At 35.0% G+C, this 27,323-nt stretch overlaps 3 protein-coding genes and 2 pseudogenes across 4 annotated transcripts in view; 4 read left to right on the top strand and 1 right to left on the bottom strand.

Annotated features, from left to right (window-relative positions):
* Positions 1-9,283, bottom strand: part of LOC148953234 (uncharacterized) — an 83,534-nt gene extending 74,251 nt beyond the window's left edge. Inside the window, exon 1 of the mRNA XM_089088410.1 lies at positions 9,214-9,283. The gene's annotated coding sequence lies outside the window, so the exon portion shown is untranslated. The remainder of the gene's footprint in view (positions 1-9,213) is intronic.
* Positions 1,176-2,434, top strand: LOC148953237 (uncharacterized). The gene has a single exon (XM_089087586.1). It carries the CDS (start codon positions 1,868-1,870, stop codon positions 2,432-2,434), a length of 567 nt encoding a protein of 188 aa, XP_088943712.1. The 5' UTR covers positions 1,176-1,867.
* Positions 2,531-3,716, top strand: LOC148953236 (uncharacterized; annotated as a pseudogene).
* On the top strand, positions 3,743-4,702 carry LOC148953235 (uncharacterized; annotated as a pseudogene).
* A 218-nt stretch (positions 9,284-9,501) lies between the features above and the next one.
* LOC148953233 (mitochondrial proton/calcium exchanger protein-like) overlaps positions 9,502-27,323 on the top strand; it is a 133,151-nt gene continuing 115,329 nt past the window's right edge. Inside the window, exons 1-2 of one of the 2 annotated variants that reach the window (XM_089088409.1) lie at positions 9,502-9,520; positions 17,672-18,131. In XM_089088409.1, coding sequence (XP_088944535.1) covers positions 17,676-18,131 — 456 coding nt within the window. In that variant the 5' untranslated portion in view covers positions 9,502-9,520; positions 17,672-17,675. Of the gene's footprint in view, positions 9,621-17,671; positions 18,132-27,323 lie in introns of both variants that reach the window. The other variant, XM_089088408.1, reaches the window with a different exon arrangement.

Here is a 27,323-nt window from a genome sequence, read left to right as displayed (position 1 = left end):
TGAAACCCTATGGCACACATATGATGAACAAGGTTTCACAATTATATGGCCACTAACATTCTTATCAATACTTTTAGATCAAGGATACAACCTTATGAAAACAAACAATTTACTCCTTGCTCTCTCCAAAAATTACATTGATCAAAACCAAATTGAACTATCATCTTGTCTAATAACCTACTATCTATATGAGCAAGATTATCAGGAATTAAGAAAAATAATCCTTGATTTCTACAAAAATGATGATAACTTTGGTTCAAAAAAAGTCCCAGGCATAGACCTAGTAGCTTTTGAAGAAAAAATTAAAAGTTCAAGTTATTTATTTTATCACATGCAAACAACCATTAAAATAACACGCATCAACCTAAGAAATCCCACACTAGAAAAACTATGCAGGAAAAATATAAGCCAATATATGAGAAATTCTGTAATTACAAACTCTTTGGAACCCCTTAACCTCCCAACCAAACTAAAAATATATATAATATACAATCATGAGAATCATGAGAATAACAAGCAAATTTTTGAATTAGAATTCATGACCCAAAACATACTAAAATAAGAAAATGAAATGTCAACACCTTTGGAAAACTCTATAATCCAGCTACAATAAACCAAATTACAAAAGTCAAATAACAAAAAGTAAAATCCTGTAAATTATTTAACAAATAGAACTCCCACCATGCGATTTAAAACAAATAAAGAACTTACTGTGCAAACTTCTGTACTCCTCAACAGTCATTCTTAAAATGGCGTCAATTTAAACAAAGAAATTGCGTTTCTAAACTCAAAGCCAATCAAAATAAAGAAAATCTAATTTTGCAAAATACGTATAGACTATAATTTTAAACTAAACCAAATATAAACAAAAATAACTTAAACCATTAAAAACATTAAAAAACAAAAAAAATAATATCATATTTAATTAAGTAGAAAAAATAAAATTCAGTATGAATTATCCTTTAAAAACGGCAGATTTTTCAAAAATATGCTGCATGATATTAAAACATAATAGTTAAATTGGTTTGTATAACCAAACAATTCAATTATACAAAATAACAACCTGCAGCTACCAGAGAGTCGTTAAAATTAGCTAAATAAATATTATTATTTGTTAAATACAGCATGTATAATTGTGTCTAACCTATAAAGTAGGCTTATCTATTATGTTTAAGACATATGAAATATGATAACAATCTAATTAAAGACTTGTAAGAAATATCCAGTGCAACAAAATCAACCAAACCCTTCTTTCTTCAATAAAAAAGAAAGTCTTATCCCCTTACCTAAAGATACACTCATATAAGATCAAATCCAATTTACAAATTATAGACTATTCAATTTTCAACAAAAACAACTATAAATAACATATAGAATTTTAATCACAAATTTATAGCCAAAAATTAATACTTTTATATTATCAATATAAATCCTTTAAATTATAGGCCTATGTATGTATTATCAAATATATACAAGCCTATTACAAGAAAAACCTAAGAGATGCATAATGGAATTGCGCCAACTAACCTTAATGCATGACACAATGCTTAATATTGTGACAACTAGTATAAATATGTACTTTAGATTACCCTTATAAAACAGTTTAGTATAGCATAAACAATGAATGAGAACATTGGTCCTAGTAAAGGTATAATCAAATTTGGACATTAACTAAACATTAACTAACAATTTAAACAAATGATAGGCTAATTAATAATGCCAGTACTCTGATTACTCCTTAACTCCAAAAGACACTGTGATTCTATTACAAGGTAAATCAATAGGCATGGTATAAACAAAACAATATTTACCATCAAATTTCTCAAATGAAGGTCAAACAAGAAATTATTATTAATATACATAACTAATGTTAACATTAATTTTAGAGACCAAAATGATGATCCAATCAATAATGATGAGCATTTTTATTCTACATATAAAAACTCAGGACATAGTGAAACATGGATTAATTTTCAAGCATGAGAATTCACTTCTAGCCAGCCATAATGCATGGAAAATTTTTATGAAACTAGATCCAAAACCTTTTGAGACCTTATTCCTCCAAGTAATGAGATTGGAAAGAAATACAAATGAACTAATAGATTCAATCTTTCAATTTCTAAGATCAGACAAAGGATTACAAGAAAATAAAAGTTTCATAAAAAAGAGAGAGGATAAATCAATTCCCATACTCCCAAACTTGAAATCAAAAAATCTAATGGACAACTTTGATAAGAAAATGGCTGAAATAGATAAAGCTATGGAAATAAGCGCAAAAGGAAACAGACGAAAAAGATCAATAAAGGATTACCCCTCCTCCAAAAATGGTAAAGAACCACATCAAAACTCAAAGATTTCAACTCAACCCCCTTTAAAAGGAAGAAAATTTTATGATGGAAACTATGCATTAATAAATGAAATACCAAATATATAGAAATTTCTCTAGGGACCTAATGCATGGAAAATTCTCAAGTGACTATGGAACAAAAAAGTCTTAGTAAAAATTTATGATGACCTATCAACTCCTGGAATGAACACTGAGATCACAACAAATCCCCAAGATACTATGCAATCCAGTACATCTAAATCTGAGGTACTAAACACTCAATCAACTCAAATTGAAGAAGGTGCAACCCCTAAGGACACATTAAAAGCAACTTCACCCCTAAATCAAAGAACCACAGTAAAGTCAAATGACGTGTTAAAAGGAAAAAGAATGCAAGAAATAATAAAAGGCACTGAAGGAATGGAAATTTCTAAAAATTCTACAAACAATGTGATCAAGCCAATACACAAATTTAAATGTCAATATTTTTTCAGAAAAATAAATCCAACAATAAACATAAGTGGAGATAACAAGACCACAATGATCTTAAATGTCACAACAAGAAAAAGAATAACTACCACCCCAAAACCTACAAGAGAAATGATAACCATTACCCCAGAACCTATAGAATTGGAAACATCAATATCTGAAACAACAACCAACTCCCTCCCCAAACGGATATACACAAATGAGAATTACATAACAATTAGACAGTTACCCCAAACCACCAGGTGGGTGTGGAAATCGTCAATGAATAAGAATACTGGAATACGAATGAGAATCCCAATCATCGAAAATGATTATAGTGGACAAAAAAATATCAAAGAAAATAAAAATGGTAAGTATAATGATGATGACTACCAAAGAGAATGTTGGACCAATGATGGAAAGAAAATTTGCGCGCGACTGGCAGCTGATGAACCTACAGAAAATAATTTGGAAGTACTCCCAGAATTAACAAAGGAAAACGCTCTAAAATTATCAAATCATCAAACCTTCCTAATATTGTACAGACAAAGGTTGCAAACCTTATTTGAACTATTTAATGCTGAAATACAAAAAATCAAACAAAGCACAACAAGAATATTTGAAGTCTTTTTCAGAAAAAGCAGATATCGAAGGTCTACAATCTTAATACCAGTCATTTGTGAACTTGACTCGCGGCTCTTTGGGTTATAAACCGATGAAGACTTACATATTAAGAGAAAATGTAAAAAAAATTGAATGCAGCAATGAACACAACACTACACGTCCAGAAGATATAAGCAAGCATAGCTAGCTACCAAAACGACAAAATTGAAGCAATTTCCAAAAAAATTTCAAGAACAGTCAATACAATGAGTTACTTGAAAAAATGAAGTTGACCGTGTATTATCAGATTCTGGACTAACACTAGTATCAATAGACATCATAACCATGTCGTTACTAAATCTGGCTACAGATGTGAGTAAATTTGAATTTGCCTTATTTGCGCTAACAGGCGGAACATTATCCTATGACTTAGTTGATCCAACCAGCTTAAAAAATACTCTAGATGAGATTAAAACCCACTTAACATTCGGTCTCCATTTACCAGTGGAACCAGAAGTTGCTAACCTATTCCTATATTATACCAAACTAAAAGTACATATTACATAAATAAACGACCAACTTTTTGCAGTAGTAACAATACCCTTGATCAATCAACAATCAGTATATGATCTATATAAAATTTCTACCTTTCCTGTGAATATTAAGGAAACCAATTCATTTCTAAGCATCATCCTAGAGGCAGAATATTTGTTAATTGACCAAGATAGAAGGACATATGCATTGGCAAATGCACAAGACTTAAAAGAATGTGTCACATTCAAAAACTTGGTCTGCCAACTAACATTACCTATCTACAATGTAAAAATAGGATCATGTATGTTGGATATTTTTCTAAAAGAATCCCAACAGGAGGACGTCCCAAGTTCGTGCGAAGCGCTTATAGGAAATGCAAAACGAGAAATATTTATCAACCTCAGAAATGACCTATGGCTATTTACTGTCCCTAAAACAACTGTTGGAACCATTTCCTGCTACAACAATACAGAGAAAATAGACCCAAGCTACCGAACTTAACTGCTATTACAGGATGTGGGAACTATAACAATAAAACAAGGTTGCAGCCTGATAGATAAGGAAACTACGGTGCAAGCACCATTAATTACGACAATTACAAATATGATAAGTCCAAAAATAGTAAATTTTCAGGGAATAAATCTATCATTTACAATCCCAAATATAAACGATGAAGAAATAAAAGACTCTATCTGGAGAAAAATAGACAACATAAAAGGCACAGTGCCACTAACAAAAATAAAACATTACCCCCCTGAAACAGGGGGGTAATGTTTAAATTCTTAAGTAGTTAATCTTAAGGAGGCTTTCATATCTTGATTGTGTTTTCTGACTTTTAATTTAGAGGTGGCTTCACGAAGGGTTTGAATCCCTTCTCCTATGAAAATGCAATTATGGGATCTGATTGAGTTTCGTTGCCTCTATCTTGAGATTAAGAAGTACAGATTCAGGACTGTTTGCTATCCTTTGATATTGATCCCCAATGGGAACGTTACCTAGAGTACACGAGAGATCTGACTCACGTCTGACAATACAAACAAGAAGATCATAATAAACAATGGTTTTATTGTACTTACACAAGATGACAATTGACAAAATCCAAATTAATAACTTGGTAAATCAACATACAAATTGTCTCTGGATGATATCCTAAGACTGCCTTTAAAAACCAAATTTTCAGTTTATATCTATTGTCAAACAACTGGATTGCTGACGTCTCCCATGCGTGGGAAGACACAAAAAAAGTTATCTCACTTAATTGCAGTCTGCATCAGCAAAAAGGTTTGATTCGAAAAAATCGTTTATCTGATACTCCTCCTAATTCCAATGTGAAAAAAACTTCCAAGTATGCAATACTTAGGACGTATGTTATGCTTTGCGCTATGCTTTGCACGTAAGCCATTGCCCGTAGCTTTTTCGAAATTGTAGGGTGCTTTAAAATGATACTTTTTTTAAAAGATACAATTTTTTGTATTTGCGCAAAGAAAACGCTTTTCCTATGTATTGCATATCTCCCTTCCCCTAGTAGATGATGCCCACATCATCAGATTAAAATATTATACGTTAGAGTTTATTTTTACAATTAAAACATTGTTCATTATTTTTATATAAAAGAAATATATTTCATACATCCTGAGAGATTAATGTTTCATAAATTCCCATTTTCGATTATATCCCCTAGATTATATTCACATATTTTAGCTTACTGTAAAGTCACTTAAATATTTTAAACACACTGTATAGATACATAGCCATGTATGTGAACATGCATGGTTATTAAAATGAACATATAGTATAACAAACATTCACAATCATTTACTGGTTTTCTGGCCTATATTCACTTAACTTGTCACTTTAATTTTTGTCATATATTATGTTTATAATCTGTTCTGTTCACTTTTTGCCATAATTCTACATGTCTCTTATCTACCCTAGCCACTTGTTGATTTTGGTTAACTATTGTTCTTATTGCAAGAGCAAACATTTAGTCTTTTTTCCCAGTGCCCTCATAATTAAACTTGAAATTTGTAATAGTCTATAACTTATGTAAAAAGTCATGATTGGTTCCCTGTTTTTCATTGTTTTCACATTAAGGCATATGTTAATACCTTATTTGGATTTAAAGATGGAAGCTTATTTAAGGTATATCTTATCTTTGTTTTTGATGAAATTGTTCTTATAACTTCCTCCTGCAGGTTGGTTTTCTTTTTCTTGTCTTGGATAGTTTGGCGGCTTCTTATTTGATTGTGTGCATGGTTATGTCTTCATCTGATTATCTTGGATGCTTGGTTTTGGTCTGCATACGTGTGACTTCTTTAGTCTGGTATATGATTCTTTTCCTGTTGATGATTCTTCTTCGTTGAGTTATTCTTCCGTTCTAAGTTTTCTACTAGATAGGGAACAACATAATCTTAACAGGTTCTCTTTATGATGACTGGGTGTCTCTTGCTGTGATGATCAGCATGACTGGGAAATATCAACAATGCATCTTCTCGGGTTTTTTCGGTGGTTGACGAATTATGACAAAGGTGTTACATTGATTATGACCAAGTTGGTATCTTTGTGACATGCCAGTTCCTATAACAAAAATTCTAGGCAGATTTGTGTTCAACAACATGTACTAAAGGAAAACTTTGAATGTCTCGACAATTAAAGGTATAAGACACTTATAATATTATAAAAATACATAGCTACATATAGTGTGTGCAGCTTGTAAAATATAACGGTTACATATATAAGCACTGTCTTCACCACTTATTACATTACTGTGGTGGAATAGTTGCAGGGTTACATAAAAAGCATAAGAGTATATTTTGAAGTTACACTAACTATAATTAATAATGGAGGTCTTCATTAACTTAGCTTTTGGTGCCTTTTCTATTGCTGATGTATGTTATTGAAACAGTACATTAACAATATTTATTTACAACAAGTTTTGGATATCAGAATTTACAAGAGAGGACCTCTCATCTCTCTTGTATTACATAATATCCCCTTAATTTGTGAGGCTTAGTTATTGTCAGGAGCTGATGGATTTAATTGATGCATGTCTTGCACATTTATTTCTTCTTGTTTGGACTCTTTGTTGCATATTTTTAAGAGCTTACCATAGTTTAAAGTTAAAATGGCTCTTATTGTTAATGAAACAAGAAATACCAGGGATATTGTTATAATAATGTTGTACCATGAGTTGGGTGAAAACAGGCCATATTGGTTCTCGACATATTCTAGTCTTTGATCTTCATTTGTGAAGAATGGTATCTGAGAATCCAATGCCTCTTTTGTTTTTGTTAGCGGCACTGTGCCTGTTATGTTGTCTATTTTTCTCCAGATAGAGTCTTTTATTTCTTCATCATTTATATTTGGGATTGTAAATGATAGATTTATTCTATCATTTTGGGTGCTAGTTTCCTGTCTGTTTCTTCTGGTAATGATGCAGATCAACAAACAGCAAATTCTGACAGGAGGGTGAATTTTATTCGCAGTAACTAAAATATCAAAGAAAATAGTTTCAGCATAGGGGCACCCAGTGAAGCAGCTAATTGGGGCAATGGTGTAAGAGGTTTAAACCAGTGTTAGTGTTCCTCAGCAGCAATAATTGGATGACAAGTTGTGACATAAACACATATAATTGGTGACATAAACACTTCTAGATCATAATTTACACTATATTCAGGGCTGGTATCTGAGGTATCTAACAGTCCATGGGCTGGGGAGGGGGTAGCTCCAACCCAGAAAAATTGAGTTTTTTTTACCAATTTTTCCATGGTGGATAGCCAGGTTCATCTCTCCTAGTTAAGTTCAGCATCTAAGTGGAGCAGATAAGGCTTTTCTTTTCTTGCAATCTTCCCAGGAAGTATTTTATCTGAACTGAATTTCCTGACATAGCTCATAGGATTGTTGCAGAATACACATTTAGGTTCAGGACAGAGAAGAGAATGGGGGGGGGGTGACTCTGGGGTGGTTGGTTTCAGGTCTATCAACTGGCAGTGGTTGGCTGGTTGCACTACTAAGTGTCTAACATTGCTTATGTTTGCTCCTGTACAGCTCTGCAAGGTGTCTTTCAATGAACATCTTGTCATTTGGTACTTCTGGTTGCTGGGGTATACCATATGCAACAAAATTAAGTTTTCTCTCAACTCTATCTTTCTCTTGTCTGAACAGTCTTTGGACTTCATCTTCAAGGTGAGAATTTGTTGCTTGTTTCTGCCTGCATTGTAGCTCCAACATATTCTTCAACTTCTGAAATGGTGCATTTTTTGGTCACATTTTTTCAAGATTGGTAACCCATGTTCTTTGACTTTGTTTATCTTAGTGGTTGTGTCTTGTTTCAGCTCTTCTACTGCCCCTTTAACTATTTCTGCAATAGCCAAAGCACTAGGGACCTTAGATGTCATCAAATTTGATATTTCAGCCAATGAGGGAGTCTGCTGGAGTACCAGAGTGCATGCAAATCAAGCAGTATCACTGCATGTCTCTAATGGTAGACATTTTTGTGAAAAATCCATACTCACAGCAGGGCATTTTTAAGCATTCAATGCATAGGCAAGATGTTTTTCACACTTATCACATAAGACTACCTTTGAATCTGGTTCAAGACCATATTACAGGCAGCACAGAAATCTTAGGACTTTTTGGGCTGACTAGCTTCTGTTTTTTTGTGCTTTGCCTATTTCTTAGCCTAGGCCTATTAATATTTTGCCCATAATGTAGTTTTGAAGGAAAAAATCAGTGCAATTCAGATATAGCTTAAGGCTATATCTTGCACTACAAGGGGGCAGGGCTGAGATTCAGTCAAAGTAAAAGTTACTCTTAAATCTAAGAAACAGGCTAGCCTAGAAATACACCTAATAACTTGGCTAGCCTAAGCTTATTAAACTACAGTGTTTAGTTTGGAAGATGATATATACTGAGCTGTTAACCTACCTACCAAGAACTTTAAGGGTTTAATAAAGACTGTTCAATTCATGCATCCTGTGACAATTTTACATGTCCCTTAGACTACAAAAAGCAGGTTTAAGATATTTGAGGTAGTACTGGGTTACATTGTACTGGACATAGTAAGTTGTCACTGAAATATTATTTTGATTGGTTGGCATAGAACAACTGGTGCCTTCAAACATAACAGTTCAAGAATACAACTGAAAGCTTTTCTTTTTCTAAATCTGTTTCGCCTAATCTCACTTAGCCTACAATAAAGAGAACTATAACCTTCTGTTTTCACTTGATATTTGGTTTCATAAAGTGAACAATAAGAACAAACTCAGCAAGCTTAATTATACCTATCACTTAGCCTGTTTTCAATAGCAACCGTAGCCTAAAAATTAAATCCCAGTTCCACGTAAATGCTATTGGAATATTGTATTTAAGAGAGACATCTACATGACTAAATTGCTGGTCTTTAAGTCAGGGAAATAAAAATAGTTCTCCTGTAGTAAATTTAGTATTTGAATGAGAATTTATAAAATATTATTTCAAAATTCAAAAATATTAACATATTTTTGAGTTGTTTAAATAACCAGTTTTAGGATTGCCCTTTAATTTATCAGGATTTCACTTGATTGAGCTTGAGTTTTTGCGGAATTTTCAGTTAGTGAAACACATTGATGATATTTCAAAATAAAAAAACTAAGTTTTTTTTTAGCCGTCAATATTGTTTTTGTAGGCTACACCTTAGTCTTAAAAAATAGTAAGTTTTAATTTTGTTTTTGGTTAAAACTTAGTTAAGCTGACTTTTTGCCAAGTTGGATAGTTATTGAGCTGAAAAGAGTCAATGATGGCAATTGAACTCTTGCTCACGTCCGATCCCCATCAAGAAAACCATTTGATCAAGAAAAAGGTTTAGCAGATAAAAACATTAAATAGGCTACATTAAAGAATAAAAGAAAGGCTATGGGAGATCATGGAATTAAATAGGAAGCAAAACTGTCTTGGACTTTGATTAGGCCTATGCTGATGATTTGAGTGTCTTAGCCTGCTTGAAAATGCTAGCAAATTGAATGATTTTTTGGAGGTTTTGAGGGTTTAGGGTGCAAAAATAGGTTTGAAAATCTTTTCTAAGAATAGGCTACTAAGTTATCTAGACTTAGAATCAGGGGTTTCCCAAGACTCATTTCATTAGGGGGGGGGGGGGTGATCTTTGTAAATTTTACCAAATTGCTACCTGATTTATGCCAAATTTTCTGCAGAAATAAAGATTAAAGAATGCTAAATTTTGGGCAATTTTGCATAATTTCTGCCAAAATTTTTGCCTTCAGTGAAAATTTTACCAAATGCAAAAAAGGCTGGATGGTTGGCACACCCCTCCTTGCCCCCTTTGGATTACCCTTGCTTAGAATAAGCTATTTGGGTGAGTGGTGGTGTGTTTGAGTGGGTGATGCAGTTCTTAACAGATAGAAAACAGATGGTTAAAGTATTTGGCGAGGATGGAAGGATGTTTTTCTCCGAGGTGGCCGCTGTTGGAAGTGGTGTCCCCCAGGGCACAGTTTTTGGGTCAGACTTTATTTAATATATATATAAATGATGTGCCAAAAATCCTAAACAACAAAGTAAGCCTCTACGCTAATGACTCGAAACTTATTGGTCGTGCAGACACAGCGGAGAATATTAAGTCAATCCAACTGGACCTTGATACATTCACTCACTGGACTAATATTTGGAGGCTTGAATTCAATGCATCAAAATGCAAGACTCTCCACCTTGGGAAGAAAAACCCACACACTCAGTACCATATGGATTGTAGGGATGGGTCCCAAAATGCCATTTCCAGCAGCCACGCGGAGAGAGATCTTGGTGTCCTGGTAGATGACGAATTGAAATTTCATATTGATACACAAGCGACTATTGCAAAGGCTAATCAGACTCTTGGCTTAATCAAAAGAATGTTCACTAGCAGATCTCCAACTGTTATGACCAAGCTATACAAGAGTCTAGTTCGACCAAGGCTAGAGTTTGGAATGTGTATCGTATGCCCAATCAATAAGACAGACCAAGCAGCTCTAGAATCAGTCCAGAGGAGGGCAACGAAATGTATTAGAGACCTCTATGATGTCCCTTATCCATCCCGTCTCTGTAAGCTTAGAATACCATCTCTAACATATCATTGCAAACAAGGCAATGTGATAACAGCATACAAGCTTCTAAATGCTGAGGATACCATTCCTGGCCTTTTCCAACCAGACAATTCAAAAAGAACTCGAGGTTATTCTCAAAAAGTTTTTCTGGAAACGAGCCAACACCAGACTAAGGAACAAGTTCTTCTCAAATAGACTTGTCAGCTTGTGGAACTCCCTTAGTGAAAAAACAGTAACCTCTACCAGCGTGGATGCGTTCAAGTCATCAGTGGATAGGGAGTGGCTCAACAAACCGTGGTGCACCATTTGGGACGCCACAGATGATGATTAACTATCATCACTGAAGCTGGCAGACACAGGATTTGCCCTATCGCTAGCAAGTGCAATTTAAGGTAATTTTAAGGTAATTTAAGGTAATAATGTTGGGCAAAAAGAAGATTGATCAAGTGAATAGCTTTACTTAGCTTGGCAGTATTATAAATAAAGATGGTGGATAGGCATAAGCTAGCCTATGGTGAAGATATTAGAACTTAAATAACAAAAGGCCATGGTGTTTTTTCAAAGTGTGAAAAGGTTTAGAAGAACAGAAAGATAAGTCACAGTGAGGACAGTGGTCAAGTATGACTTTGAAGTATTGATGTTCCAAAAGATAGATAAGGTTTTGCAGTAAATTTACAGGTGGCACTATAATTTAGCTAGGATGAAAGTGAAAACATCATTTGATGCCTTTTTTTTATGCTTTTTCATAATTCAATAATTGCTGCTGTTGCAAATTGCATCTTGAGCCCTTAAAGTTGCCCTGAAGGTAGAATAATGAAAGGGCATAAAAAAATCATCAAATGATGTTTTCACTGTCATCCTAGCTAAAGTATATGGCCCACTGCAAAGTTACTATGAAATTTACACACCCACACCCCCCTAATGTGCAAATATATACCCTGAATTGTTGAAATGTCAGGAAAACAGTTTATATTTGAGTTGCCCAATAAATAAGGTTTGAATTGTTATAAATAAGTACTTTTGGAATATATTACTCTTGAACAACTTATTTATAAACCAGTGATATGTTTTTAACAAATTTTCAATAACTTAATTATCCTTGTGTTGATAAATTTTGTGTGTGGTTACAAAAATAAAATACCTTTGGAACCCCTTTAAGGGCTCAAGATGCAATTTGCAACAGAAGCAATTATTGAATTATGAAAGAGCATAAAAAAGGCATCAAATGATGTTTTCACTTTCATCCTACCCAAATTATAGTGCCACCTGCAAATTTACTGGATTTGCTAGATGTTATGCTGAGGAATTGTTTACTGTTCTTTTAAGCACCTGTCTGACTGACTATATTTCAAACAGTAAGCTGTATATAAAATGTGGTTCAATCATGGCTCCATAGGCTAACAAGACAAAGGTTAAGGTGGCTAGGACAAATTCTGCAGGTGAAGGATGACAGGTTGCCAAAGATCATCCTTTTTTGCCAAACATCCCTGAATTGGGTAAGAGGAGTTCATAAGGAAGGACTTAATGGAAATTTTAACTTCTTGGGAGGGTGTAAAAAGGGGGGCTTTGAATAGGTTGGGTTGGAGGAGTGTTCAAATATGTGTTGGCCTCAGGCAGCTTGGTGCTGCAATGTGTCATTAATACTAGTGCTATAGTAGTAGTATTGCATTTTTCTTATTATAAGATGGCCTTTTTGTTTTAGAATATTTAGAAATAGTATCAATAGAGAGCAAGCTTACAGTGCACACTAGTTCTGCATTGGCAGCACTGCACTAAATTGGCAAAATATATTTTCAGTGCTATCTTGAATGAGTAGGGTAATTCTTTTGTCAAGTTTTTTTTTCTGCTGGTATTTTTGCAAGGATAAAAGAAACTGTCAAAGGTGATTTTATGCCTACATTAAAGGCACTTGCTGTGAATTTTATTCCAATAAAATGTTCTTTTGAAATGAAAGAAGCACCATCTAAGCTTGTCAGTTTAAAACAATTGACCTACTAGAAATGCCAAAAATACCAAATGTCCTCCTTTCTTCACCAAAAATGCCAAATGTCCCTTTTTTGAGCAGATGCTCTACTCTGTTCTCAAGGCAGAGTTTGACTAGAGCTCTTCACCAAATTTTACAAGAGATAGATTAGAGGAAGATGGAAGCAACAATATGCTTTTGTTGAACTAATCAAGCATGAAAACACAAGTTCATATGGATAGATGACTTTCATCTAGCTCTTATCCTCATGAAAATGAGTTATTGTTGTTGAGTTGATTTTCAAGAAAATCAATTTCTCTTATACTTGGGATCCATTTTTGTCAATTAGGTTTCATAACAAGCCATTTCAATTTGAAATCATACAAGTAAAAGTTGGCACAGGCATGGGTAAATTTAAGTTTGTCTTCAAAGAAGAAGAAAGACATTGTTTGAATCCTTCATGTTTGTTTCACCTATGCTGGTATACATCAAACACTATTTAGGTACCATTCTAGATTAAGGGCTCCACAGAAGGAAATACCTAGATAACAAAACTAGTATCATTAGGCTATACTCCTTATTTTATTCTCTTTTCAAATATTATATTCATATTTCTTTCAATGCACCCCACCCCCAATGGTTGCTTAAAAAGCTCCAATCATATATGTTCTTGCTGTTTTTAATCTCATAATGTATTGTATTATGGGTAGCTCTAGTCTTTACCTGATGGGATCCAGTTTTGCCTTATTGACTAGCCTACTAAGGAATTGTGCCTAAATATATTATTTGAAATGATATAAGAATGTGAAATAAAATGGAAGGACACATGATAATCTGATCAATAGAAACATGCATTATAAAGTAAGAATCTCAATGTTTCAGTGTTTTCTTTTATTGTTTTGTGTATCCTTGGGCTGTCTGCAGGACCATCAGAGGGGGAGGAGTTTTGTCAGAAATGTAATACATATATTTGAAAAGAGCTTAAAGTATTAAAACCAATGGCACTGCTTTTATTTTATTAAGATAAAATAGAAATGATAGCATCAAGCATCTACAAGCCAATCCCACCTCAAGCCTACTCCCTATATATACCAACCAGAGAATCTGGAGAAACTCCCAGAATTTTTTCCAACAAACTACATACCACAGTGAACACTGGCACTTCTTTTCCACCATGTTGCCCTGCTATGAAACTGTTGTCATTACTGGCTTGTATATCCCATGGAGCCATCTTTCTACACATGCATAATGGAATCTAGTATGATTGTTTTCTTCTGAAGCTCCCCTAATCTAGAATGTTGCCCTATTTGTCTATGAAAATATAACATAAATAAAACATAATAGAAAGTTTAATTACCTTAAATTGCAGCTAGGAACAATCTAGGGATTTCTCCCTGTTGAGCTGTGGAATGATGACTAGTTGTATGTAGGTTCACTGGTGATCAGGTGCTGTTGCATCTTTGGTAGCATCCCAATTGAGTTAACACTCTCTGGAGGACCACTCAGTATCTAGCCTTTGTTTGAAAACATCAATGGATTCAGCAGTAACTGTTTCATTAGATAATTTGTTCCAATTATTGACATGTGTTGAGAAGAATTGAGTACGGACTATAGAAATTGTAAACTGTTTGACAAGTTTCAGGTGATGACCTCTAGTTCTTGAATTGGTACCAACAGTAGGGAATAATGCTGAAAGAATATTAGCCCTCAATAACTTAAAGGTTAAAATGGCATCCCCTCTATTTCTCCTGTAAACAAGTGTCAGGACATTCAGCTTTGATAGTCTTACAGGGTAGGAAAGCTCTTGTATGCCAGATATCACTTTAGTAGCACGTCTCTGCACAGTTTCAATAACCTTTATGTCTTTTTTTAAAATATGGAGAGGCAAGTGACATTCCAACTTCAAGCTTAGGATGCACAAGTTCCTTATAAAGAAGACTGATGACTTTAGGGGAATGAGAGGAAATTGTATGATTAATCAATCTCAAGGTTGAACTAGCCCCAGCAGCATACCTCTTAGCATGAGTGCTGAATTTTAGTTCATTGTTAATAGTGACACCAAGATCTTGCTCATTATTTACAGAGGAGTGTGGGTAGCCTAAGAAAAATAAGAGCGGCAAGGATTCAGTTTGCCAAAGTGAATGGTATGGCACTTGGCAACATTGAATTCAAGAAGCCAGGCCTCAGCCCCTTTGACCCCGCAGTTGAATATTATTTTGTAGTAGGGCATGATCTTCACAGAACAAAGCTAGTTCAAAAAGTTTCATGTGATCTGCATAGGGTTGATTTACTGCTGATAATAGAAGGAGCATCATTGATGAAGATATCAAATAGTGTAAGACCCAAGACCTGAAGAATGTGTGTTCTGAGTGGAGTTCTGAAGAACTCCACTCAGAACACACATTGAGGAAGAAAAAATACAATTACCAGTCATCAAATAACTGAACATATTGATTACGCAAATAATGAAAATCAAGGATCTAGAGTAGGAATTTCTCTTCAAGCTTTACTGCATTAATTTAATTGCAAGTTGATTGTGACACACTTTATCAAATGCTTTAGAGAAGTCAAGCAGAATCATGTCAGCAGGCACCCCAATATCAAGCAACTTGGTGATGTGATCATATGATTTGAGGAGATTGGTGTCAACAGATCTTCCAGAACAAAAGCCATGTTGTGAACTGTGCAAAACACAGTATAAAATAAACTCATTATAATAGTCCATAGGCTAGTTAGTTAATTAAGACAAAAGATTGACTTTATGTAAGCCCCCCCACTTAAACTCAGACCATTCAAAACACCCTAATTGGCCAGAGGCTACTCTCAGCAAATGCTGCTATAACCAATAATATATCAGCACCAAGGAGAGAGAAGGGGTAAAGTATTTGGACAGTCTGAAGTCAGAAAGCAATTCTTTTTAGGTATATGGCCACTAAAAAATTACAGAAGAATAGCAAGGTATCTGGAAATTTTGTTAACTAAAAAAAAAAAAAAAATACCAGTATAAATTAAATGTAATGTTTCATTTAAGTGTTTTTTCCAAGTGTTAAGTGTTATGTTTTTCAATGACTGTTTTTCCAAGTATTAAGTACTATTATTAGGTTAATGTAGTCTTTCATTTAAGTGTTTTATGATGATCGCTGATCAAAGTTTATGTTATTTTTGCCTTTCATTTATGTTATTTTACTGTTTTCATGACCATATATTTGGCTTTAAAATACAAGTATATATCTATCTAATATGCAGAATAATTGTACCAAACACATTTTGCATGCAGACCCGCTATACTTTACCCCCCCCCCCCGAATATGCAAATCTATAGCGCAAAATTTATTTCTAAAGTAACAAAGAAACTAACAAAAAAACCCGTGTGTTCTCAAATTTTTACACAGCCTAAACTTGAGGGAATGGCACATAAAGTACCAAAATTCCTTCCCCCTATGGAAATTGAAAAAAATTAAACTCAAATAGAATTCTCAAATTTGGAAAGCCTTATTTTCCATGGGGGGTATTTTCTGCGGAGGGGGGGGTGTTTTCTTAGGGGGTAAACACCAGCCACCCTATTGAACACTAGCTTTTTGCTGAAAGTTGTAAGAATACCATATTAGTTGACAAGTAGATTATTTACTTTGGTTGCTGAGAGATGTGTCTAAGAGATCTCTTGCTTGTTGTATGTTTTTGCTCCTCAAAACTTTGCTGGTAAAATTCTTGTCCTACATTGTAATGTACAGTAAAATCAACAGTCCTATCATTTCTAAAAGTTTCCTTTCTTGAAGATTTTTCATATCTTATTGTTATTATTCTTTTTCAAATAGCAAGATTTGAGTCTAGAGCAGTTTTTTCCCCTTAGTTTTGACTTTTTTCTTTTTTGACAACATTTTCAACTTCATCAGAGTACATTTTTTAATTTTTTGGGTTTCCCTGATTCCACTAGAAATGCTAAATTAAAAGTAGTGAATTAAATGTATCTAATCAAACAAATTTTTAATAAAAAAAAGTTTTTCTCTAAGATTAGAAAAAAATTGTCAAAATATGAAATACTAGGCAAAGCTATGGGTGTTATAAAATGTTAGGTGGCATTTGGTTAATTTGGCATTCAAGAAGACTTTTCCAACACCCAACTTTTTTAAGGCTGGAGAAAGATTTAGTAGAAAAAAAAATTGACAAAAGTGGAAGGGGTTTTTTGTTTTTGGAATCAGAGATAAAATTACATAAGAAAAAAACTGCTGACTTTTGCTGTATATTATAGCAAAAGTTATATATTAGCAGAAATTACCACTGACTATTGTAACAGTTATTCCAAATTATCCTAGTTTTATTATTGTAGTGAATTGATAATTTCCATCTCAGTTGCTACTTTTTTTTTAAAATCAGCTGTAGAAGAAAAACCAGTAATGGTTGTTAGTACAAAACTTTAGACTCGTATTCAAGGCTGGTAAGTTATTATTTGAACTCATTTCCCCTCCCACAAAATCAGTTTCTGTATAGATATGCACATCATCTAGAGGCAATTAGGGTGAAACACACACATATGCACACACACACAAAAAAATGCTTTTTGTACTACTATTCTTTTACTTTTTCAGGAAGAGGGAGGGTCATTTGACCAATATTAGAAAATGAAAAAAATTCCTACTCCCCCCCCCCTCCCACTCCTGTACACAGGTACTAGCTTCTGTTTTGCTTAGCCTCTTTTTCTTTCAGAGCCATGCTTGTTCCAAGAATTTGTGGCAGTAGGCATTATTTCTTATGGAGAACTACAGTCAACTTAAGATGCTCTCAAATATACTTTCAACCTTGTTCCTATTCTATATCTAATTACAAAGATGTGACATTTGCAAATCATTATCGACTTAGTTTTGATGTGAAGTATTTCTCCACTTCTTCAATTTTCTGTGAAAAAGAAAAATTAAAACCTTCATCATTAGTGGAAGAAACCGTTGATTCTATGCGCGAAGAAGAAAGAAGGAAACAGGATTTGGTTAGTGTTTCAGGAGAGCTGAAAAAAGAAATTGCAAAAAAATCCCTATGGGCTAGATTTGTTGGGGAATTAAAACATTATTATCATGGGTTTCGTTTACTTTATATTGAATCTAAAATTGCTTTTGGATTTGCGTGGAAAATGCTGAAAGGAGAAAGTCTTTCAAGAAGAGAGCATAAGCAGGTATTTTCTCTCTTTAAGTATCTTTCTTAAGCCAGTGCTATTACATTTCTGTTCCAAATTTGGATTTTTCTTTTGCTTGTATACTTTGTTTTCTTGGCATTTGCTAGATCTGCACAACACTGAAAGCAAATCAAGATGGCATAATATGCCTTTTTCTTGAGAGCTGAGCTCTGATAAATCATAGGCTTTTCATTAAAATGTTTGGGACATTATATCTGTTTTACCTCTTTTTAATTTAATGATAAGAGGGATCTTCTCAAATGGCATAAAAATTGGAGCTTCTCTTATGAAAGTATACTTTTGTTAATTTTGCTTTTTGGACTTCAACATTTTAGGAGGACTCAAATCATAGTGAACAAAAAATCAAATAATCTACCAAGCATACAACTACCACAAATCAATATCAATAAATAAATGAAACCCAAAACAAACAAAAGTTAAAATAAAACAAGCTGAAAATCGTCTGAAATTAATCTGAGTAGTGTTCTAAACCCTCTGTTTTCTACAAGCCAGAATGCGAATTGTACTCTACTGAAAAAAATCCGAACAAATTTACTGAAAAAATGTGAAGTGTAAGTTTAATGTATATATGCTATATTTATTCCTTAAAATCTTAATTAATTTTCGTTTTCTCAAAGTTATAAATGAAAACATTTAAAATAATTTTTTTCAGTAAAGTACTCATTACATATTTGCTTTTAGAAAGAATAGGGTTTAGAGCCCTCCTCAGATTAATTTCTGCTCGTTTTGAGTTTGACTTATTTTAATTTCTGTTTGTTTTGGGTTTCATTTATATATTGATACTGATTTGTGGTAGCTGTATGCTTCAAAGATTATTTGATTCTATTCTTGTTTATTTTTGGGTTAATGGTGTTCTTCAATTTTTTTGAAAAAATTATTTTGTGCAAAAAGTTTTTGATTAATTTCTGTTCGTTTTATATTGACATAGTCTTTTTCAGGGAGAAAGACTGAGCCTCTTCTGAAGTTAAACAACCATCCCTTCTATTAGAACTTTAAATACCCCCTGGGCATAACTTACAACCCTTGCCCCTAATCTCTGGGGTTTGTTTCAACCCCAACAGTGTTGTTATATGATATTTAGATTATTTTGAATAGAATGGCCACCTAAAAATTTCTATTAGACGCATTTCGGGACAATATGACCTGTGTGCAGGGGGGAGATGGTAGCTGCCCTCTGATCACTTTGACTCTTAAAAAGAGCACTATAGCGTCTTATTACCAATCGTATGATCGACCTTCGAAGTTTTTATGACGATACTTTCTATAAGAGCGCTATATATCCCCAGGGCACAAGTTACAATCCTTGCCCAAAGGGCTGAGGAGGGATTTGTTATCTTCGAAGACATAATTTCCAGACCTTTCTGATAGCCTTAACAAAATGTCTATATCAAAATTTTGATTGGAAGCGTTTGGGGAAACGATAGGCGTGGAGGGAGACATTTTCCCTCTGATCACTTTCGACTAATCAAAAAGGCACTAGTCCTCTCAATTTCTAATCAAATCAGCCCTTTTTGAAGCTTATGCGACTTTCTATAAAAACTTTCTATAAAAACTTTATATGCCCTAAGGGCATAACTTATGACCCTTGTCATGAGGGCTATGGGGGGAGGGTTGTCATACTCAAAGATATAATTTCCAGACCTTTCAACTACGTTGAACAAAATGGCCATATCAAAATGTTGGTCAGAAGTATTTGGGGAAATGATGGGCGTTGGGGGGGGGAGGGGGTAGCGATTCTTCCTCTGATGACTTTCGACTATTAAAAAAGGCAATAGCCCTCTGAATATCAACCAAAAGAGCCCTTTTTGAAGTTTTACGACAACACTTTCTATATGATATTATATGCCACCAGGGCATAACTTGCAACCTTAGCCCTGAGAGCTGTTGGGGTTTGTCATGCTCAAAAACATAATTTTCAGACCCTTCAACTACGTTCAACAAAATTGCTATATTAAATTATTGATCGGAAGTGTTTGGGGAAATGATGGGTATGGAGAGGGGCATTCGCCCTCCGATCGCTTTAGACTATTAATAAGGGCACTAGCCCTTCTCAATTCACAACTGAATGAGTCCTTTTTGAAGTTTTTACGACAATACTGGCAAAAACCTAATTTCCAGAACTTTCAACTACGTTGAACAAAATGTCTATCTCAAAATTTTTATCGGATGTGTTTGGGGAAATGGTAGGCTTGAGAGGGGGGTTAGTTGCCCTCCAATCTCTTTCGACTATTAAATACGATACTAGCGCTTTCAATTTCCAATCGAATGAGCCCTTTTTGTAGTTTTTATGACAACACTTTCTATAAAACCTTATATGCCACCAGGGCATAACTTAAAACCTTTGCGCTGAGGGCTGTAGGGGGAGTGTCATCCTCAAAGACATAATTTCCTGACTTTTCAACTACGCTGAAATGGTGGGCGTGGGAGGGGTGTTAGTTTTACTCCAATCACTTTTGACTATTAAAAAGGGCACTAGCCACTTAAATTTTTTGAAGTTTCTATTACAACGCTCTATAAAAAACATTGAGTGCCCCCAGGGAACAGCTTGCATTCCTCGCCATGAGGGGTTGGTATGGGGTTGATCATCCTCAAAGACATAATATCCAGAACTTTCAACTACATTGAAAAAAATGGCTATCTCAAATTTTGATTGAATGTATTTGGGGAAGTAGTGGGCGTGAGGGGAAGGCTAGTTGCCCTCCAATCAGTTTCGACTAGCCTATTAAAAATGGCTCTAGCCCTTTCAATTTCCAATTGAATGAGCCTTTTTTGAAGTTTCTACGACAATATTTTCTATAAGAACCTTATATGCCCCCAGACAATAACTTACAACCTCAGCACTGAGGGCTCTGGGGGACGTGTCATCCTCAAAGACCTAGTATCCAGAACTTTCAACTACGTTGAAAACATTGGTTATCTCAAAACTTTGTTTGGAAGAGTTTGGTGACAAGGTGGCCTTGAGAGGGGTCTAGGCGCCCTCCAATCACTCTCAACTTTTGTAAAGGGTACTAGCCCTTTCAATTTCGAACCGAATGATTCATTTTTGAAGATTATACACAATGCTTTCTATAAAAACCTTATGTGCCCCAGTGCAAAGTTTACAACCCTTGCTCTGAGGGTTGGGGAGAGGGGGGGGGGGTTCGTCTTCCTCAAAATCATAATTTCCAGAACTTTCAACTACCTTGAACAAAATGGCTTTCTCAAAATTTTAATTGAATGTGTTTGGAGAAATGGTGATCTTGAGAAGGGGATTAGGTGCTCTCCATTCACTTTCGACTATTAAAAAGGGCACTAGCCTTTTCAATTTCCAATCAAATGAACCCTTTTTTAAGTTTCTATGACCACCCTTTCTATAAAAACCTTATATTCCCCCAGGGTATAACTTACTACCCTTGCTAAGAGGGCTCTGAAGGGGGTTGTCATACTCAAATATCTAATATCCAGAAGTTTTAACGATGTTGAACAAAATGGATATTTCAAAATATTGATTGGATATGCTTAGAGAAATAATGGGTATGAGAAGGATGCAACTCTCCTTCCAATAACTTTCGACCGTAAAAAAGGCTACTAGTCCTTACAATTTCCAATCGAATGAGCCCTTTTTGAAGTTTCAACGACAACGCTTTCTATAAAACCCTCTTGTGCCCTCAGAGCCTAGTTTACAACGCTTACCCTGTGGTCTGTGGGGGTTGTCATCTTCAAAGACATAATTTCCAGAACTGGCAACTACGTTGAAAAATGGCTATCTTAAAATTTTGATTGTGTGTGTTTGGGGAAATGGTGGGTGTGAGAGGGGGGTTAGTTGCCCTCCAATTACTTTCGACTATTAAAAAGGCCACTAGGCATTTCGATTTCCAATGGAATGAGCCCTTTTTGAAGTTTCTACGACAACACTTTCTATAAAAACTTATATGCCCCCGGGACATAACTTAGAACCCTTGCCCTGAGGGTTGTGGGGGGGGGGGGGGGGTTGTCATCCTTAAAGACCCAGTTTCCAAAACTTTCAACTACGTTGAACAAAATGGCTATCTAATAATTTTAATTGGATGTGTTTGGGGAAAAGATGGAAGTGAGAGGGGAGTTGGTTGTCCTCCAATCAATTTTGACTGTTAAAAAGGGCACTAGCCCTTTGAATTTCCAATCGAATACACCCTGTTTCAAGTTTCTACGACAAAGCTTTCAATAAAAACCTTATATGCCCCCAGAGTATAACTTATAAACCTTGCCCTGAGGGCTCTGAGCGGGTTATCATCCTCAAGGACCTAATTTCCTGAACTTTCAACTACGTTGAACAAAATGGTTATCTCAAAATTTCGATTGGATGTGTTTGGATAAATAGCTGGCGTGGAAGGGATGTTAGTTGCCTTCCAATCACTTTCGACTGTTAAAAAGGGGCACTAGCCATTTCAATTTCCAATCGAATGAGCCCTTTTGAAGTTTCTACGACAACGCTTTCTATGATAACCTAATATGCCCCCATGGCATAACTTATAACCCTTGCCTTTTGGGCTGTTGGGGGGTTGTCATCCTCTAAAACCTAATTTTCAGAACTTTCAACTACGTTGAACAAAATGACGTAGATCTCAAAATTTTGATTGGATGTTTTTGGGGAAAAGGTGGGCGTGAGAGGGGGGTTAGTTGCCCCCAATCACTTTTGACTATTAAAAGGGGCACTAGCCCTATGAATTTCCAATCGAATGAGCCTTTTTTGAAGTTTCTACGACAACGCTTTCTATAAAAATCTTATATGCCCTCAGGGCATAACTTACAACCCTTGCCCTGAGGTCTGCGGGGGAATGTCCTCCTCAAAAACATAATTTCAATCTGGATATCGACTACGCTGAACAAAATGGCTATCTTAAAATTTTGATTGAATGTGTTTGGGGAAGTGGTTGGCGTGGAATGGGTTTCAGTTGGCTTCCAATCACTTTCGACTATTAAAAAGGGCACTAGCCACTCCAATTTCCAATCGAATGAGCCCTTTTCGAAGTTTCTGCGACCACTCCTTCGATACGAAGTGCCCTGGTCTAAAACCAAAAAAAAAAATAATACATCGTGCCAACATCGTTCTTTACTTTGGCAACGCGATTGCGCTGCCTATGATAAGGAGCACTGTCTATTTTAAATTTGCTCAATTCTGACTTGGAATTTGGCTCCATGCTATTGAAATTAATTTCAAAAAAAGAATATGTCCCTTAAAGGTACTTCAGCCAAGAAAACCTGCTGATGTACACCTAATGAACGCGTTCTCGATTGCAAGGGGTGAACTAATATCATTTGTTATATTTGTTGGTACCAGACCAAGTCCATGGGAAGCAACTAGCTGTACTTCTAAATCCCAGCATGTTTTGCTGTGCACTTCCATCATAGGGCAACCCTTCTACAGCTGCCACTTATTTCATATTTTCAAAACATTTTTTAACCTTTATCTTATCCTGCTATGATAACTCTCTCCCCAAAACACCAAAAAAAATTAAAGAAATAAAAGTATAAAAATAAATACCATGGGATTTTCCTAAACCATATTTTATACCTATATTTTGGAACATAGGTAGAACATTCCAAAATTCTTTTTTTCCCCATTATTTTTTTTTTGTTATTACCATCCTTTGGCTGCTCAGTTGTACACGTGGGGGAATTTTCCGGCGGTAATTGCCGCCAGGGGTGGGTGGAGAGGGAATATGCCTAGCGCCAAATTAACTCTTTGCAGCCGCTAGCTCTTGGTCTACTTCTATATTAAAATACAAATATATACTATATTGGTTGTCTTTCAGTATCTTGCCGTCATTTAAATACTAAATTTAGACTATTGGAAGCATTAGGGCTTTAAAAGGAGCCAATTGTCCCAAAAGTCCACGCCAACAACGAATAACCCTGGACTCTTGCTGAAGTCCCCAACAAGGGCCTAAACCGACTTATGACCCTATTGGTTCTATAGCCTACAATAAGCTGTGGTGATAATAAAGAAACATAAAAACGCATTCTCCGTAAGACTTTTAGGGAAAATACGAATTAATCGTCAGTTGGCAAAAAAGGGGCTGAAGACCTCTTCAAGAGGGTCATCAATTGCATGGGCGTATGGAGGGGGGCAGCTGCCCCCCCCCTCCCCCTAGACCTTTAAATTTACATTATATATGGCTTAAAAAGCATATGGTTTGTAAAAATCATTTGATAAAACTCCATCACACTATCGACTGCCCCCCCCCCTAGACAATATGCTGCCTAATGCTGCCTACGCCTATGATCAATTGTATTGTATTTGACGATGTAAGTTTCATCAAAATTGCACCCTATCTTGGGGGCCTTTACTCCTTTTTTTAATCTACAGATTTTTTTTATGCTAGCAACTGCTGATAGATAACTTTAAAACTAATGAATTTAGCATAGTTTAAACAAACATAAAGATCAGACCTATTTTATATAGGCCTATAGTTCATTTCAAACTTGATGTTTAGAGGTTCAGTCACTATTTTGACTAGGGTTTCTTTTTCACATCGTCCACTTTAACGAATCGTTTGATTCTCATTACTTTTTTGGTTAACTTATTTCACAGTGGTTGATTTCATGCCACTTCGTTTTAAAAAAGAAAAGAAAGATGGAAAAATGGCTGCCATCGCATACATATACAAGATTTTTTTTTTGGGGGGGGGGGAAATTTATAATTTTTTGATTTGGAACAAAGCTGGTATGAGGGAGTGGATTTAAAAATAGATTGTTGGACACATTTAAGGAATTTCAACGTCTCGGAGGTTAGCATGGGTTGAAATTCCCTCGTCATTCTGCTCTGGTGTTTGGGTGACATGATATCAAATTCATGGGCCAAGAGCCCCCCCCCCCTTATTTATGTGCCTGGCTACCATAATTCTAAATTTAGATATAGCTTGTCGAGTATATCTTATAGTGGATATAGACTTTAACCTAACCATTATTTCCTGTATCATGTTGACGTCTAAGAGCAAAATCTACTTTTGATGTTTTTGATTTTCGTTTATTAGCAAGTGGGTTCAGCTGCTTCAAATGCAAATGCCAAGCAAAAAAAAAAGAAAGAAAAAGAAGGGACTTGAGAATGTGGCAGCCCCTGTTTTCTATTATTAGGCTTTCTATGTTATTCTATTATTTCTGATAATTTTTTGTCTTCATTGCTGCTGATGCAGCCAACTTTTTTTTTTATATTTGCTGTATGTTTATTGCCATACTTGTTTCAATTTTAAGTTTTTTGTAATCTGTTTGATTTCTCACTTGGTTTATCTTCTGTTTGTTTTCTGATTAGGTTTGTCTAGTTAGTCATCTTCTTGCCAGCTTAGCGAAAAAAATCGTTTATTTTCAGCCTAATACTTTAAGTATTTGGTTTGCCGTTTCTGTTTTTTCTTGAGACTCATACTAAACACTTTTCAATGAAATTTTCCAATTAGCTTGTAAGTAAAATTATTTAAATTGATCAGAAAAATTCCGACTAATTCTTATAGTAGGCCTACTGTAAAATTGACTAAATAATTTGAACAAATCTGCTGCAAATATTGTTGTTGTGATGATTTAGCCTATAATGGCGTAGCTGAGGCTTTATCTCAGTATGGGTCCGGTCCATTTGGAGGGTGGAGTGGGGCGGTATGGCTATGGTGGTAGGTCTTTTTTGCTGATCAAATAGGCCTAGACTATTCAAAAACAAGTATTGTTATATTTTTTGTGGAGGTTGTGGGGCGTTAGGACTCTCCTTGACAACGCCAGGGATGGTTTAATATAGCCATAATTTTTACTTTGTTCTCCTCCTTTCTCAGATAATACAGATAATAATACGTGTTGAATAATTTTCGAAAGACTTGGCTCACTAAGAAAAGCACCGTAGTAAGAAAAAGGCGAAGAAAAAAGTTTAGAACATTTTTCACTAGAAATATTTTCTCTATTGGTGTCGGTAAAAGCTGGCAAGCGAAAGTAGTAATCAATGTTATACTTTGCTTGGCTTATGTTCCCTCCCATGTTATTTGCTTGGCCTATGTTCCTTCCATGCTATTCTATATCCCTTCCATTGTTATTCAATGGGACCTCTACACGTGATTAAACACGTTATGAAACTATATGCTATTTGCTTATGTCCCGTTGGTACCATTCCAAACGAGTGGGGATTCCCCGCCTGCTCCTAAACATTGCAAAAAAAAGATAACAGTATGAACGGGGATTCCCCGCACAAATTTGTTTCAACTCCAAGTTTTTCAACTAGAGTGTTTTTTTTTCAAGCTGACACCTGTTTTTTAGTCAGCCAATCAGAGAAAACCGAGATATTTACTCCTCTCTCTCTCTCTCTCTGACAATTTTTTGTTGTTGCTAGCTCAGTTTCATTGTGACAGTGAGAGTGTCAACACAAGAAGAAATGTTCCATATATATCCACTATGTATTTACAAACTGGGTAGTTGGTCATCACATAAGAATCGCACGATGATTTATGAGTGTGATGAGAAGTGTATACTGTGCAACCCGTGTGAATTGAATAGAAGATATGCTGTACAAATTAAAGGTTACAAATCATGTCTTAAAAAGATGCTTGACTTTCGTCCTAGAGGTCATCTTTGTTTCAATTGCTAGTACGATAAATGTAATCAGTGGATTAATAGATATCTAGGTATGACTGGCCAAAATCATACGCAGGACTTTAGTTTATTGTTACAAGATTGGTCTAGTCGTGGTTTTAGATTGTTCTGGGAGAAGGAACCAGGTCAGTAATTCAACTGTTTGAACAACAAAAGAATTTGGTTTTTGTTTCATCGTTGTGAAGACAATTACTATTATGATTGTAAGTCTAGTGATTTTTACTTGGCTGCGATGGAATGTGATTCGCTACTTGAGGACACTATTCGTGACATTACTTAAAATAGGCCAATTGATACATGCGAATTCTATAGAAAGAATCAGAATAGTACCATCGACTATTCAAAGAGATTAGACAATAGTGAAGTTACACTCTAATGTAGAAAATGTGACCCCGATAATACAGTACATCAGGATAAGTACATTGTGAATTCAGATAATCTACCAGAACTAGTTGTCGTCGACAAATACCTATACCTAGTAGAAGATGAAATCTAAAGAGTAGAAAAGTCGTTTTATCATGTATATAAATTTTTATCATTTATTAATAAAAATTTCACATACATTTTTAGAACATTTTATTCGTAGGG

This window comes from Artemia sp. Qi Xiang Cuo, chromosome 4 (assembly GCF_049724085.1).
Source record: "Artemia sp. Qi Xiang Cuo chromosome 4, ASM4972408v1, whole genome shotgun sequence".
NCBI classification, from domain to species: domain Eukaryota; kingdom Metazoa; phylum Arthropoda; class Branchiopoda; order Anostraca; family Artemiidae; genus Artemia; species Artemia sp. Qi Xiang Cuo.
The sequence above is the reverse complement of the archived record's forward strand: the minus strand, read 5'-3'. Positions and strand labels throughout refer to the sequence as shown.

Coding starts and splice junctions, on each gene's coding strand:
- LOC148953237 (XM_089087586.1), top strand. CDS start 1,868: ATGTTAACATTAATTTTAGAGACCAAAATGATGATCCAATCAATAATG.